Below are 15,230 nucleotides of genomic sequence, written 5' to 3'. Positions count from 1 at the left end.
TAAGGGCAGAGCTGGGGGAGGCACTCCACTCTCAAGCATCCCTACTCCACATACCCAGCTGTCAAGAGGGAGATATCTGGTAGCATGGAAGGAACTTGTCCTGGGAGGTGGTAAGAAGAGGCTTGGTCATGGCTTTACAGTATCCTTGCCCCAGGCCAAAAAGGACCTAGAAGCAGCTGCAACTTGAACTCCATGTACTGGGCCAACTCTTTTCTGTGGGTAAGGAAGAGCATGTGAACAAGAAAGGTATGGGGGGAGGACAGCGGCCCTGTGTTCCTCTTACCACAGCCTGACAGCTGGGCCCACTTGTTCTGCACCATCCCTTCCCAAGAGCAACAGATCCAACTAGGGAGTCACAAGCAAAGATCTTGAGACCGGGCATTGGGCATACAGCGGCAGAGTGGTTCCAATGGCCTCACCTGCCAAAATTTCACAACTGCTCTCCTTTCTCACCTTTGCCTAAAGCTCCCTAGAGGTGTCCAGCCAGGACCACACATTACACAAGGCTAGAGCAGGGGAGAAAGAGGCATTACAGTCCTGCTGCCATGGCTTTTGCATTGCCCCTTGTCCACCTATTGACTTAAGACTGTCAGCAGAGACTCTCTGCTCTGCTCTTAATGTGGCTGTCTCCCATTTCCCAAGCCAACCCACCCCACCCAATGGTGTCCCTCCTGCCAGGGAAATCAGTTTAGCTGGAACTAGACAAAGCCTTAATATTCATGTATTTATTCTCAGAACATACAAACTTATCTTCTCAGAGAATAGAAAACAGAGATTTCACTCAGTGACAAAGCTGGACACAGCCAGTTCACCCTGTCCCCCATCTACTTAGAAAATACCCTGGGGGGGGATGCCCAGAGCACATAGCACCCCTTGGTGCATGGCTGTGCACAGGTCTAAAGGCTCTCAACTTGCTTTACAATCCAAATGGGAAAATAGCTGTCCAGATGACAGTAAGATTCCACTGTCCATAATCCTCATGGTGCCAGGTCTCCTGGGGCATCTAGGGCAACAATGCTGCCACAGTTTATATCGTTACACAGTCAAGTCTGTGCCAAAGGAGGTCGCTCAGGCAGCCAGGATTCTGTTCAGTCTGGGGAGCAATGCCGGCTGGCTGCCCCCATATCCTGGCATGAGGTGATGGCCCACTGCAATCCCAAAGCAAAGAAGGGCAGAGGTGGGCCAAAAAGCTGCAGTAATTTGTTCTCCCTACCTCCGACAGCGTCATCCTCTCCTTTTGCAGCCCCACACGCAGGCCTCCTGACCTGAGGGTCTGGGCTAGGAAATCTGATTGTTTTCTTAAGCCCCCATAACCCAAGCGTGAGGACCTGGGAAGAGGGATGTGAGGGTTCTGAAGAGGCAAGAGGCAGCTTCGGAGATGCCCTCAGCCCACGGGAAGAGTGCTGTGTCAGGCAAATATGGTCTCTTCACGGCGCTTCTTGGTGAGGATGGTGCCTGGCTTATGCTGGGCATCTGGATGGTTGGCTAGCTCAGGGGGACAGGAAGACACTGGGCTTTCCAGGATGGCTTGCTTCAACTCGTAGAACACAGCAGAGTCCTCTTTTGTGAGGAAGGTGATGGCCACCCCACTCTTGCCTGCTCGTCCCGTGCGGCCAATGCGGTGGATGTAATCTGGGGAATGGGAAGAATGTCACTCAGCACAGTCCAGATGCCCTGGGGAGCGGTGTCTGATGCCTCCACTTCTAGAGGCATCCTTCCCACCCCATCTCCAAGGGCAGGAATACAGCACATGCTGCCTGAACCTGAGGCGCACACAGTGCCCTCTCCAGATGTCCATCTCCCCCATCCTCCTCCTGACTGGTCCCTACCACACTAAGACCCTCAGCTGCCTAGCTTTTCTTCACACTCCTGAGGACACAAGTGTCATCCCACCTGCTGGGACAACAAACCCAAGTAAGATAAAGGACAGGAGCACTTCTCATGGAAACAAGCAATCCCAGACTTGGAGCTAAGAGGCAGCAACAGCCTTCCACGGACAGCACCCTGACTTCAAGTGGGACGCCATAAGGAATCTGACTTCACCCCAGGTTGAAGCTGCTTTCCCTGGAACTTACCTTCAATATTTTTGGCCATATCATAGTTGACAACCATAGACACATCTTGGATATCAATACCACGACCAGCCACATCTGTAGCCACCAAAATATCCTTGGCCCCAGCCTTGAGGTTGGACAATGCAAATTCTCGCTGCTCCTGGCCTTTTCCACCATGCAGTGTGCAAGCATTGTACTGTTGGAAGAATGGTGAGGTGAAGAGTGAGCAACAGAATCAAGGAGACACACAGTTCAGAGGAATGGGACAGGCAGGGAGGGAGGGTTGGAGAGGGTAGGAAAAAGGGAAGGAGCCAAGAGAAAGAATGACTGCAGTGAAAGGAAGGAGAGAAGTGAACTGAAGGGAGGGACGAGAGAAAAAGAGGTGTGGTATGACAGGGACACACAGAGCAAGGGCAAAGGCAAAGCAGCTGGGAGAGTGGTAGAGCCAGACACATGAGAAGTCCTCAAAGAGAATTAGGGGCAAGATCAGGGTGGAAAGCAGGGATCAAGAAGTTTAAGGAAGTCGAGTAGCAGGGGCACACCCTTCCCCTCAAGCACCAGTATCAGGAGTAAAGGACATTGATTACCAGCTCCCTTCTGACCCTATCATCTCCTCTGCCCAATATACCTAATCAGTTTTCACCTACTCTTTTCTACATCCTCACTCTGCCAGGATATGAGTCCCACACCTTTCCCTGGCTCTACCTCACCAGGATGAAGGGCCAAGGCAGCGTTGGCTGGCATCACTGCAGCAGACAGGGAATCCCAGCAATTACTCCATTCTCCTTATTCCCTCAAACCACCCTTTCCCCCTGGTCCTGACTTGTTGATTACTGGAAGATTAAAGAAAGGGTGAGAATGAAAAGGAAGCACCTAGGGGTCCCTGCTAGTTTCAGAAAGCAAAGCCACAGAGGCCAGACTTTGTTCTCCCCTGCCAGACACACCCCCATCTTCTCCAGGGATTTGGCCAACACGTCGCAGCCCTTCTTCTGGTTGACAAAAATAATGATGGGTGGGTCAAAGCCTTGCTCCAAGATTGCCAGCAGCTTTTTCCTGGAGAGAAGAGGAGAAAAATGATTTGCATAATACCTCCCACTCCAAGTGAAATGCCCAACCCTGATCTATGAACACTACTTTCAGGGTCTTCAATGCCCATGACATTCTGCCCAGAAAACAGCAGCTCTTCAACAGGGCAGAGAAGTGCCCTGCCCTGCGCTTGCTCCGAAAGAAGTTCTCAGAGCCATTTCTTCCTCCACCCTGTTTCCCTTGGCTCAGCTGCCCTCATACCTCTTTTCTGACTCTGACATGAGGAAGACCTTCTGTTCCACACGCTCATGGGGCTTGCCTGCGGAACCAATGTACACCACAGCAGGTCGTCGAAGATAGCTCCTGGCCAGACGCTCCACCGCTGGGGGCATGGTAGCCGTGAACATTACTGTCTATGAGAACAGGAGGCTCAGCCTTGCACCCAGGCAGGCATAATCATATATCCCACTGTCACCGAAGACTAAAGAATCTAAAATGTGCCGCAGTATAAGCTTTGACAGCCAACACATTAGAAAACAGTGTCTTCTGCCTTCCCATCTTTCTCTAGTACCTGTTCATCAAGGCACTTTGCATCTTATGATGGCAGGAAGGACTGAGAGCATTTGCTAGCACCTGTGGTCCCAGTAGCAGCATGAGTCTTTGAAATAGTTTTTCCAGTGCTAAGCTAAATACCCCCCCACGCCAAAGATTGTCAGAGGACTGTACCTAGGCATACTTCATTCTAGAAACATGTACTCTGAGCCCACCTAAGGCAAGAAAGGCCCAACAGAAGGCTGGCAAATTTGTACAACTATTTTTCTTTTTTGTTTAGATGGAGTTTTGCTCGTTGCCCAGCTGAGTGCAATGGCGCGATCTCGGCTCACTGCAACCTCTGCCTCCTGGGTTCAAGCAATTCTCCTGCCTCAGCCTCCCCAGTAGGTGGGATTACAGGCATGTACCACCACACCTGGCTAATTCTGTATTTTTAGGAGAGACCAGGAGGGGGATTTCTCCATGTTGGTCAGGGTGGTCTCAAACTCCCAATTTCAGGTTATTGCCCTGCCTCGGCTTCCCAAAGTGCTAGGATTACAGGCGTGAGCCACTGTGCCCGGCTTTTTTTTTTTTTTTTTTTTTTTTTTTGAGACAGGGCCTTACTCTGTTGCCCAGGCTGCAGTGCAGTGGCATGATCTCAGCTTACAGCAACCTCTGCCTCCCAGGCTTAAGAGGTCCTCCCACCTCAGCCTCCTGAGTGGCTGGGACCACAGGCACACATCACCATGCCTGGCTGATTTCTGTAGAGATGGGGTTTCACCATGTTGCCCAGGCTGGTCTCAGACTCCTAAGCTCAAGTAATCCACCCAGCTTGGCCTGTCCAACTTTTCCCAGCTCAGGGAAGCAGCCTTACTTGGCGGTACTTATGTTTTCCTGACTCAAAGTTGGCCAGCATCTTCTCAGGGTCCTCAGCCTCATCCGTGTCTGGCTTCTGGTTGCTGACAGGCATGTGCTCCAGGATCTTCTGGACATCTGGCTCAAAGCCCATGTCAATCATCCTATCTGCCTCATCCAGAACCACATAGGTACAGCGGCTTAGCACCAGGTAGCGGTTCTCCAGCACATCAATCAAACGCCCAGGGGTAGCGATCACAATCTGTGGAGTGCAGTATAATTATTTATAGCCCAGCAGTTGCCCCTTCTTTTCTTTCCTGTAAACTATCCACCCACTTGGGTGACAGACCTCCAATGCTAAGGAACTTGAACCCCAACCTCTGGTTATGTTCAGCAATAAGGCTCCTGCAAACTGGCATGAAATCACTTGTTGCTTGATTTTCTCAGGGATGAATGAGGTCTCTGAGTATAAGGTACAGGGATTAGACAAAGGAGGCAAAATCAGTAGGAACTTTTTTTTTTTATAGCAAATCATTTCAGATCCTCAAGAAGGAATTTTTTAGATGGGAGAGACTAAGGGATACTGTGAAGGGGGTTGCATAAAGGGATTACACTGAGACGTCTGCAGAAAGACTAAATCTCTGCAGCAGACTTCTCATAAAAAGTTCTCCTCCACTTTCCTGAGTTGAAGGCAATGCACAAAGTCAAAGCTTTAGTCTGGCAGAGTAAAGAGTAACTAAAAGCAGAGGCTATGAATATGAATCTCAGCTCTGCCCACTGCCAGTTGTTTGTGACTTCAGGCAGTTATTAACCTGAACCTCAGCTTGATCTATAACAAGGAAATACCACTACCTACTCTCATACATTATTGTGAGAATTAATGAGTTGATATATATGATGTACTGTTTGGGATATAAACCCTGGTGTGGCAGGGCGCCACAGCTCGCGCCTGTAATCCCAGCAGTTTAGGAGGCCAAGGCAGGTGGATCACAAAGTCACAAGTTCAAGACCAGCCTGGCCAAGATAGTGAAACCATGTCTCTGCTGAAAATACAAAAAAAAAAAAAAAAAAATTAGCCAGGCTTGGTGGTGGATGCCTATAATCCCAGCTACTTGGGAGGCTGAGGCAGAGAATTGCTTGAACCCAGGAGGCAGAGGTTGCAGTGAGCTGAGATCATTCATGCCACTGCACTCCAGCCTGGGTGACAGAGCAAGACTGTCTCCAAAAAAAAAAAAAAAAAAACCCTGGTGCATAAGTTCTCAATAAATAGCACATACATATAAACCAACTCCTTTCTTCATTCTACTGCACATCTATTCCAGAAACTAGAAACAAAGCCCCAAGATAGCCTTCCCAGACAGTAGGCTGTCTTCTAGACACTAGACAGAAAAACAAACCTCACAACCCATGCGCAGCCTGAAGCCCTGGTCTTCTCTGGAGATGCCACCAATGACAGCCACAGTGCGGATGCCTAGCGGCTTCCCAAATTTAATGGTCTCTTCCTCAATCTGTTGAGCCAACTCACGGGTGGGAGCCAGGATGATGGCATAAGGGCCTTGGTCTGACTCTTCGATCCTGTGGTAAATGGGGTGTCCCACAGTTTCGTGAGCTTTGGTTCTTATCCAACCACAAACCAGAACAAGACAAAGTCACTCTTACAGGGAGTGATGGAAATGGGGAGGGTGATAAGAAAAGAATGCAATGATCTCACTTAAAAGTCAGAGGCTGGGGCTGGGCAAAGTGGTTCATGCCTGTAATCCCAGCACTTTGATAGGCCAAGGTGGGCAGATCACTTGAGGTCAGGAGTTTGAGACCAGTCTGGCCAACACGGTGAAACCGTGTCTCTACTAAAAATAGAAAAATCAGCTAGGCATGGTGGCCGGCACCTGTAATACCAGCTACTTGGGAGCCTAGGCAGGAGAAGCACTTGAAGGCGGAGGTGGAGGCTGCGGTGAGCCAAGATCCCACCACTGCACTCTAGCCTGGGTGACAAAACGAGACTCCATCTCAAAAAATAAATAAATAAAATAAAATAAATTTAAAAATAAAACCAGAGACTCCAGAATAGCAAAGTTCTCCAGGTCTTTGCCAGCAAAATATAAAATAAAACAAAATAAAATAAGTAAATAAAAATCAGAGACTCCAGGATAGCAAAGTTCTCCAGGTCTTTGCCAGCAACATACACTTCCATGATATCATGATCCAATTATTCCCTAATATTCAACCCAGAATAAAGAAGCAAGCTTCTGATTATAGGTGTAAAACAAAATCCAAACATTCATTTGTCACTTTCATCTTTCCTACCCAGACAAACCCACTCCAGCTGATGCCAGCTGACCCCACCTGTCAATTTTGGGAAGTGTGGTGATCCAGACCAGCAGTGGGATGAGGAAGGCTGCTGTCTTGCCGCTGCCAGTCTCAGCCACACCAATGATGTCACGATTCTGTAGCCCAATGGGAATTGCCTGACGCTGGATAGGTGTTGGTTCCTGCAGTGACCCCAAGAAAGAGTAATAGGTACAGGCAGAATTATACAACCTGGGCTACCACTGATAGTAGAAAGCATATCTGCTAGCACAATGGAAGGATGCCAAGTACAGTCCACAGAAATGGGCACCCCAAGAAGAAACATAATCACTAAAAGCCAATACTTCTACCAGAAAGTGACAGAAAAGGTTGATGCCCCCTAGCAGCAATGGTCCCAAATAGTCAAGGAATAAAGTTCTCTATTCCCAAACTAGTGTAGGAACATGTCAAATCTCTTGGGCCAGTCTGCCCCTCCTTACCTTATAGCCACACTTATCAATGACCTCCAAAATGTGTGGGGGAAGAGAAGAGTCTTTCCAAGACCGGATGGGATTGGGGATCTTGCCGCCTTTGGTGGTGATGCTGTAGTCCTCACGGAAGATCCGCCAGTCCCTGTCCGTCATCTCATCTAACTTTTTCTGAGACCAATGACGATCATCCCAGCGCTGCTTGGCTTCCTTCTTACGAAGTTTTCGGAGTCTTGCCCTGAAGCAGGATGTGAGGAGTAAGTAGGATCAGTGCCCTCCAACTCCTTTCTGTAGAGACTGGGCTCTGTCCAGCCACCCTAGCCTTGATCACTCACTCCTCCTGCTCCTTTTCTTCCAGGGTTCGTCTCTTCTCCATTAGGTCTCCATAGAAACGTGACTGCTCTCGTTTCTGCTGCTTGAGGTCAATGCCTGCAATGAAGCCTCGCCCCAGTAACTGCACCTGGTGCCGTTCTTTGTACCTGGGATTTAGACAAACGAAGAGAAAAGAGAAGGAGCTGTTACGGCAGTAGGAGGGAAGGACAGACTGCCAATATGAAACAGTTCTTCCTGGACAGGGTCTTCTTTCCACCAGAGGGTTGGCTGACTACCAGTCTACCAATTTTCCACCCCAGCTTATCTTACTTTCTCCACCTCTGTAGTCATCAGCTCTTTAGGACTGCCTAGTGGAAAAGACCTAGAACTCAGGCCTGAAGCCACTCACAGGGGATTGTAGTCAATGGATGTGTCTTCGGATGCATCCCACTCAAAAACAAACTTTCGGTCATTGAGATGTCTCGTTCGGCGCCGCTTTTTGATGCCACCCAGGTAACGCTCCTGCCCAGGGAAAGAATACAAAGCACATAAGCCTTGAGGCTGAGGTCTCACATGCAGAGATCACAATGGCCAAATAACTAAACCTCATTTTTGTGTGTGGGAGAGAAGTGAAGATGGAGCCAAGGCCTGCACCTTAATGGCATGCAGTTCCTTGCTCTTATCCTTCTCTTCCCGGATCTTCTGCCGCCCTTCCTCATCCTCATTTCCATTGGTCTCCCGCTCCATCCTCTCCCTGCGTTCCCGACGTTCCCGTTCCTGAGGATCTTCTGCAGACCAAAGAGAGCAAAGCTGCAGAAGAGCTCATGGAAGAAAAGAGGAGAGGGAATGGTGGGAATCCAGATGAGGAACACCAAATGAAGAAAAAAAGGGGTAGACTTATGATACAGGGTAAATGGAGATCTAGCAGAAAAACGTTTTCTCATCAACTCCCACCATCCTTCCCTTTTCCAAACTCCAGAGTGAACAGGTTTCTATCTCTCCTGAGAGACACTATCTCATCTCTTTCCTCTCCCATCTAGGGGCTACGCAGGGTAGAATAACGAACCCAACATCTTCCTGCCCAAGTCTTGGAACTGTTTCCTTTTCTTCCTCTCTTCTTCAAGCATCTTCTGCCGCTCCTCCACCTCCTGCTGCCGTCGCTTTAGGGCCTCAGCCTCTCGTTCTGCTTTGGAGAGGAACTTGGGCTACAAAACAGATTGGAACTGTAAACAAAGGATCTGGGAGCAGAGTATAACCATATCACTGATGGGGAGATGGCAGGCAACCCAAAAATATTTGCTCAGGCATTAAGCCTGTTGAGGAAAACACAAACAGGCCTTGGACCCTGTTACTGACTGAAATATGTCCCCTATGGAATTCATGTTTTTTTTTTAAGACTGGATGCAGTGGCACATGCCTATAATCCCAGTGCTTTGGGAGGCCCAGATGGGAGGACTGCTTGAGGCCAGGAGTTCAAGAGCAGCCTGGGCAACATAGCAAGACCTTGTTTCTACAAAAATAAACAAACTCAGCCAGATATGGTGGCATGTGCATGTAGTCCCAGCTACTTGGGAGGCTGAGGCAGGAAAATCATACGAGCGCAGGAGTTTGAGGTTATAGTGAGCTGTGACTGCACCACTGTACTCCAGCCTGGGCAAAACAGCAAGACCTTATCTCTTTAAAAAAAAAAAAATTCGCTCGGGCACGGCGGCTCAAGCCTGTAATCCCAGCACTTTGGGAGGCCGGTGCGGGTGGATCATGAGGTCAAGAGATCGAGACCATCCTGGTCAACACGGTGAAACCCCGTCTCTACTAAAAATATAAAAAATTAGCTGGGCATGGTGGCACGTGCCTGTAATCCCAGCTACTCAGGAGGCTGAGGCAGGAGAATTGCCTGAACCCAGGAGGCGGAGGTTGCGGTGAGCCGAGATCACGCCATTGCACTCCAGCCTGGGTAACAAGAGCAAAACTCCGTCCCAAAAAAAAAAAAAAAAAAAATCATGTGTTATATGTATTTTTTGAGACAGTCTCTTGCTCTATTGCCCAAGTTGCAGTACAGTGGTGTTATCAAGGCTCACTGCAGCCTCAGCCTCCTGAGTAGCTGGGACTACACACGCATGATACCACAGCTGGCTAATTTTTTATATTTTACAGAGATGGGTTTTCACCATGTTGCCCACACTGGTCTCAAAATCCCTGACTCAAGTGATCCTCCCATCTTGGACTTCCAAAGTTATTGGGATTACAGGTGTGAGCCACTGTACCCAGTTCAAAATTCATATGTGGAAGCCCTAACCCCCAGTACCTCACAATGTGACTATATGTGGAGACAGGGCATGTAAAGAGGTGATTAAGTTAAAATGGGCCCATTAAGCTGGGCACAGTGGCTCACACCTGTAATCCCAGTACTTTGGGAGGCCAAGGAAGGCAGGTCACTTGAGCCCAGAGGTTTGAGACCATGCTGGGCAACACGGTGAAATCCTGACTCTACAAAAAAATACAAAAATTAGCTGGGCTTTGTGGCACGCACCTGTAGTCCCAGATACTCTGGAGGCTGAGGTGGGAAGATTGCTTCAGCCCGGGAGGTGGAGGTTGAAGTGAGCCAGTATCATGCCACTGCACTCCATCCTGGGCGACAGAGTGAGACTCTGTCTCAAAAAAAAGAAAAAAAAGAAAAAAAAAAAAAAAAAAGAGGCCTTTTTAGGGTGGGTCCTAATCCAATACAAGGGGTACAAATGTACAGAGGGAAGACCATGTGAAGAGTTGAGGAAGAAGACAGCCTTATAAGCTAAGGAGAGAGGCCTCAGAAGAAGCAACCCTACTGACACTCCACTCTCAGACTTCAGGCCTCCAGAACTGCGGCATTTTGTTATGGCAGCCTGAGCAGATGAAGACCCCCAAGTACTTACCTTAGCCTCAGCTTCTTCCTCAGCCTTTTTCTTGGCCAGAAGTTCCTCCAGGGATAATGGCTGGGCCTGAAGATAAAACACAGAACTTCAGTCTATAAAGACTCTCTTTAAAGATCAAAAAAAAACAATGCATAAGTTGAAGAAGATGAAAATAATCCTTCCTGTCCTTTACCTTAGGCTTCTTATCACCATGTTCATCCTCTTCATCCTTCTTAGAGTCTCTGTCCTTCCGAGATTTAAAGTCCTTTCCTCGGCCAGGAGATAAGCTTTAAAGAAAAGGAGCAAGAAAGGTCCACATCATTTTTACTTCAACGCCTGGATGAGGTTCAGGTTCAGCCCCAAAAAGAGAATGGAAGTTTCCCCATGACTCAACAAGACTGACCCACGGTCATCTATCATGTCTTGACGCTCTCTTAGCAGGCATGGCCATTCTGCCAGCTCAAACCTAATTACGGCCCGGGCTTGGTCCCTTTCGACCCAAATCTCCTTTTCTGAGACTAATCTCTTTTGGGAAGTGGGACTTTACTACTGATGTCAAAAATATTTCCTCAGCCGAGTGCAGTGGCTCATGCCTGTAATCCCAGCACTTTGGGAGGCTGAGGCTGGCAGATCACAAGGTCAGGAGATCAAGACCATCCTGGCCAACATGGTAAAACCCCGTCTCTACTAAAAATACAACAAAATTAGCTGGGCGTGGTGGCACATGCCTGTAGTCCCAGCTACTCGGGAGGCTGAGGCAGGAGAATTGCTTGAACCCAGGAGGCGGTGACTGCAGTGAGCTGAGATCGCACCACTGCACTATAGCCTGGGTGACAGTGCGAGACTCTGTCTCAAAAAAAAAAAATATTTAAAAAAATATTTCCTGTAGGCTGGGTGCAGTGGCTCCTGCCTGTAATCCCAGCACTTTGGGAGGCCAAGGTGGGTGGATCACCTGAGGTCAGGAGTTCAAGACCAGCCTGGCCAACATGGTGAAACCCTGTCTCTACTAAAAATACAAAAATTAGCTGGGCATGGCAGTACACATCTGTAGTCCCAGCTACTCGGGAGGCTAAGGCAGGAGAATTGCTTGAACCCAGGAGGCAGAGGTCACAGTGAGCTAAGATTGCGCCACTGCACTCCGGCCTGGGCAACATCATAAGACTGTGTCTCAAAAAAAAAAAAAATTTCCTCTAAACAGCAATTGCTTTTGAAAATTGAGATGGAGTTTTTGCTCTGATGCCCAGGCTGGAGTGCAATGGTGTTATCTCAGCTCACGGCAACCTCCACCTCCTGGGTTCAAGCAATTCTCCTGCCTCAGCCTCCCAAGTAGCTGGGACTACAGCAGCATATTGCCATACCTGGCTAATTTTTTTATTTTTAGTAGAGACAAGATTTCACTATGTTGGCCAGGCCAGTCTTGAACTCCTGACCTCAGGTTATATACATCGACCTCAGCCTCCCAAAGTGCTAGGATTACAGGCGTGAGCCACAGCCCCACCCTCTTTAACTCTTTAATACACAAAGAATTTAACCTACATGGCCACTACCACAAGCCAAGAAGATACTGCTATACATATTCCCTCATCATTTTTCATTCCTATCAGTCCCAACAATCCTTTCCCCATACCTGTTGTAACCTTAATCTACAAGAGAATTCAAACAAACCTATTAAGTTTCTGTTACGAACATTCTGTCCTCTGCCTTGAGTTCTAACCTACGCTTTCAGGGCTTGATAACTTTGTATTCAGGCAGGGCACTGTGGTTCAAACCTGCAATCCCAGCACTTTGAGAGGCCAAAGTGGCCGGATCACCTAAGGTCAGGAGTTTGAGACCAGCCTGGCCAACAGGTGAAACTCAGTCTCTCCTAAAAATACAAAAATTAGCTGGGCGTGGTGGTGCATGCCTGTAATCCCCACTACTTCGGCAGCGTAGGGAGGGGGACCTGAGGCGGCAGAATTGCTTGAACCTGGGAGGCGGAAGTTGCAGTGAGATCTCACCGTTGCACTCTGCCTGGGTGACAGAGTGAGACTCCACCTCAAAAAAATAGAAGAACTTTGTATACAAAGTTTCCAGAGGAGAATTATCAAGATGCTGGAGCATTAAGCGAGGCTAAGAAATATATGTTGTAGAAACTTTTTTTTGAGGCAAGGTTTCACTCTGTCACCCAGGCTGGAGTGCAGTGGCACTCCACCGGGAGGTGGAGTACAGTGAACCGAGACTGCACCACTGTGCTCCAGCCTGGTGACAGAGCAAGACTTCATCTCAAGGAAAAAAAAAAAAATTTAAAGGCTGGGTGCAGTGGCTGATGCCTGTAATTTCAGCACTTTGGGAGGCTGAGGCAGGCAGATCACCTGAGCTCAGGAGTTCGAAACCAGCCTGGGCAATATAACAAGACCCCATCTCTACTAAAAATAGAAAAATTAGCTGGGCATGGTAGTGCACACCTGTAGTCCCAGCTACTCAGGAGGCTGAGGCAGGAGAATTGCCTGAACCCAGGACGCGGAGGCTGCGGTGAGCCGAGATTGCGCCGAGCCGAGATTGCGCCATTGCACTCCAGCCTGGGTAACAAGAGTGAAACTCCGTCTCAAAAAAAAAAAAAAAATTTTTTTAGAGACAAAGTCTTGCTCTAGCACCCAGGCTAGAGTGCAGTGGCACAATCATAGGTCACTACAGCCTCAACCTCCTGGGCTCAAGTAATCCTTCCACATAGCTACACTATTATACTTTCTAAAGAAGACATGTGGCTTCTAAAAAAGACAGCTCTAGCTAGGTGTGGTAGTGCACACCTGTGGTCCCAGCTACTTGGGAGGCTGAGGCAGGGGTGCTGCCTGAGCCCAGGAGTTCAAGCCTGCAGTAAGCTATGACTGAGCTTCTGCACTCCAGCCTGGGTAACAGAATGAGACTCTATCTCTAAAAATAAAGGCTGGGCTTAGTGGCTCACACCTGTAATCCCAGCACTTTCAGAGGCCAAGATGGGCAGAATGCTTGAGTGCACAAGTTTGAGACCAGCCTGGGCAACATATTGAAACCCCATCTCTACAAAAGAAAAAAAGAAAAAAAAAAAGCAAAAACAGTCTGGGCGCAGTGGCTCACACCTGTAATGCCAGCACTTTGGAAGGCGGAGGTGGATGGATCACTTGAGGTCAGGAGTTCAAGACCAGCCTGGCCAACATGGTGAAACGCTGTCTCTGCTAAAAATACAAAAATTAGCCAGGTGTGGTGGCAGGTACCTGTAATCCAGCTACTCAGGAGGCTGAGGCAAGAGAACTGCCTGAACCCAAGAGGCAGAGGTTGCAGTGAGCTGAGATCATGCCACTGCACTCTAGCCTGGGCAACAGAGTGAGACTCCGTCTCAAAAACACAAGAACAACCCCAAAAAGCCAGAAAACAGAGCTGGGAATGGTGGCAGATGCCTGTAGTCCAGCTACTCAGGAGCTGAGGTGGGTAGATCACCTAAGCCTGGGGAAGTCAAGGCTGCAGTGAGTTGTGATCACACCACTGCACTCCAGGCTGGACAACAGAGTGAGATCCTGCCTCAAAAATAAATAAATAAAATAAAAATAAATAAGAAAGAGTGCTCTGTAACACCTACCAACAGAATCTGTTAAGAAGAAATGGGAGCATTCCTCTGAAGCCCACTCTCATTCCTTCATGTACCTGGATCGTTTACGGTCCTTGTCCCGTCTGTGCCCATCCTTGTCTCGATCTCGGTCCTTTTTATTCCGATCCCGCTCCTTATCTCGTTCTCGTTCTTTGTGCCGTCGTTCTCTGGAAGACCACAAATTTAAGAAATCACATGATATTTCCAAAGTATCTTGCTTCACTGCAGCCCCTAGAAGGTTCCTATACTCTCGTCCTAAAGTAATGTTTCATAAATTAGAGAATGTGTCTCCCACAGAAACAACGGGGGAATTCTAAGAAGGTTTTATACATCAGAGATGTACTGTTAAGTATTAACAGCAACGACAGGTCATGAACTATGTGAACAGATGAACCTTTCTTTTTTATTTTTTTGAGACAGAGTCTCGCTGTCGCCCAGGCTGGAGTGCAGTGGCATGATCTTGGCTCACTGCAACCTCCGCCTCCCAGATTCAGTCAATTCTCCTGTCTCAGCCTCCTGAGTAGCTGGGAATACAGATGTGCACACCACGCCCAGCTAATTTTTGTATTTTTAATAGAAACAGAGTTTCGCCATGTTGACCAGGCTGGTCTCAAACTCCTCACCTCAAACAATCCACCCACCTCAGCCTCCCAAAGTGCTGAGATTACAGGTATGAGCCACCACATCTGGCCGCAGATGAACCTTCCTTGATAACCTGGACCTTCATCTTACAAGTTCCTCTGAACTCTTAAAGAGTTGGGCAGGATGCGATGGCTCACGCCTGTAATCCCAGCACTTTGGGAAGCCAAGGTAGTTGGATCATGAGCTCAGGAAGGAGTTCAAGACCAGCCTGGACAACATGATGAAACCCCATCTCTTGGCCGGGCGCGGTGGCTCACGCTTGTAATCCCAGCACTTTGGGAGGCCGAGGCGGGTGGATCATGAGGTCAAGAGATCAAGACCATCCTGGTCAACGTGGTGAAACCCCGTCTCTACTAAAAATACAAAAATTAGCTGGGCATGGTGGCGCACGCCTGTAATCCCAGCTACTCGGGAGGCTGAGGCAGGAGAATTGCTTGAACCCAGGAGGCGGAGGTTGCAGTGAGCCGAGATCGCACCATTGCACTCCAGCCTGGGTAACAAGAGCGAAGCTCCGTCTCAAAAAAAAAAAAAAAAAAAAAAAAAAAAA

At 48.5% G+C, this 15,230-nt stretch overlaps 1 protein-coding gene across 2 annotated transcripts in view; it reads right to left on the bottom strand.

Annotated features, from left to right (window-relative positions):
* Window positions 1-705: 705 nt before the first annotated feature.
* Window positions 706-15,230, bottom strand: part of DDX23 (DEAD-box helicase 23) — a 22,871-nt gene continuing 8,346 nt past the window's right edge. Inside the window, exons 3-17 of one of the 2 annotated variants that reach the window (XM_032294878.1) lie at window positions 14,098-14,208; window positions 10,634-10,727; window positions 10,462-10,527; window positions 8,619-8,757; window positions 8,207-8,340; window positions 7,962-8,074; window positions 7,576-7,719; window positions 7,253-7,478; window positions 6,810-6,955; window positions 5,864-6,041; window positions 4,486-4,728; window positions 3,342-3,493; window positions 2,961-3,107; window positions 2,076-2,250; window positions 706-1,632 (exon numbers count right to left, since the gene is read on the bottom strand). In XM_032294878.1, the coding sequence (XP_032150769.1) occupies window positions 1,534-1,632; window positions 2,076-2,250; window positions 2,961-3,107; window positions 3,342-3,493; window positions 4,486-4,728; window positions 5,864-6,041; window positions 6,810-6,955; window positions 7,253-7,478; window positions 7,576-7,719; window positions 7,962-8,074; window positions 8,207-8,340; window positions 8,619-8,757; window positions 10,462-10,527; window positions 10,634-10,727; window positions 14,098-14,208 (2,167 nt within the window). In that variant the 3' untranslated portion in view covers window positions 706-1,533. The remainder of the gene's footprint in view (window positions 1,633-2,075; window positions 2,251-2,960; window positions 3,108-3,341; window positions 3,494-4,485; window positions 4,729-5,863; window positions 6,042-6,809; window positions 6,956-7,252; window positions 7,479-7,575; window positions 7,720-7,961; window positions 8,075-8,206; window positions 8,341-8,618; window positions 8,758-10,461; window positions 10,528-10,633; window positions 10,728-14,097; window positions 14,209-15,230) is intronic. The other variant, XM_032294876.1, reaches the window with a different exon arrangement.

The sequence above is a fragment of the Sapajus apella genome, unplaced genomic scaffold, assembly GCF_009761245.1.
Source record: "Sapajus apella isolate SASKATOON/1434 unplaced genomic scaffold, GSC_monkey_1.0 scaffold2, whole genome shotgun sequence".
NCBI lineage: Eukaryota > Metazoa > Chordata > Mammalia > Primates > Cebidae > Sapajus > Sapajus apella.
The sequence above is the reverse complement of the archived record's forward strand: the minus strand, read 5'-3'. Positions and strand labels throughout refer to the sequence as shown.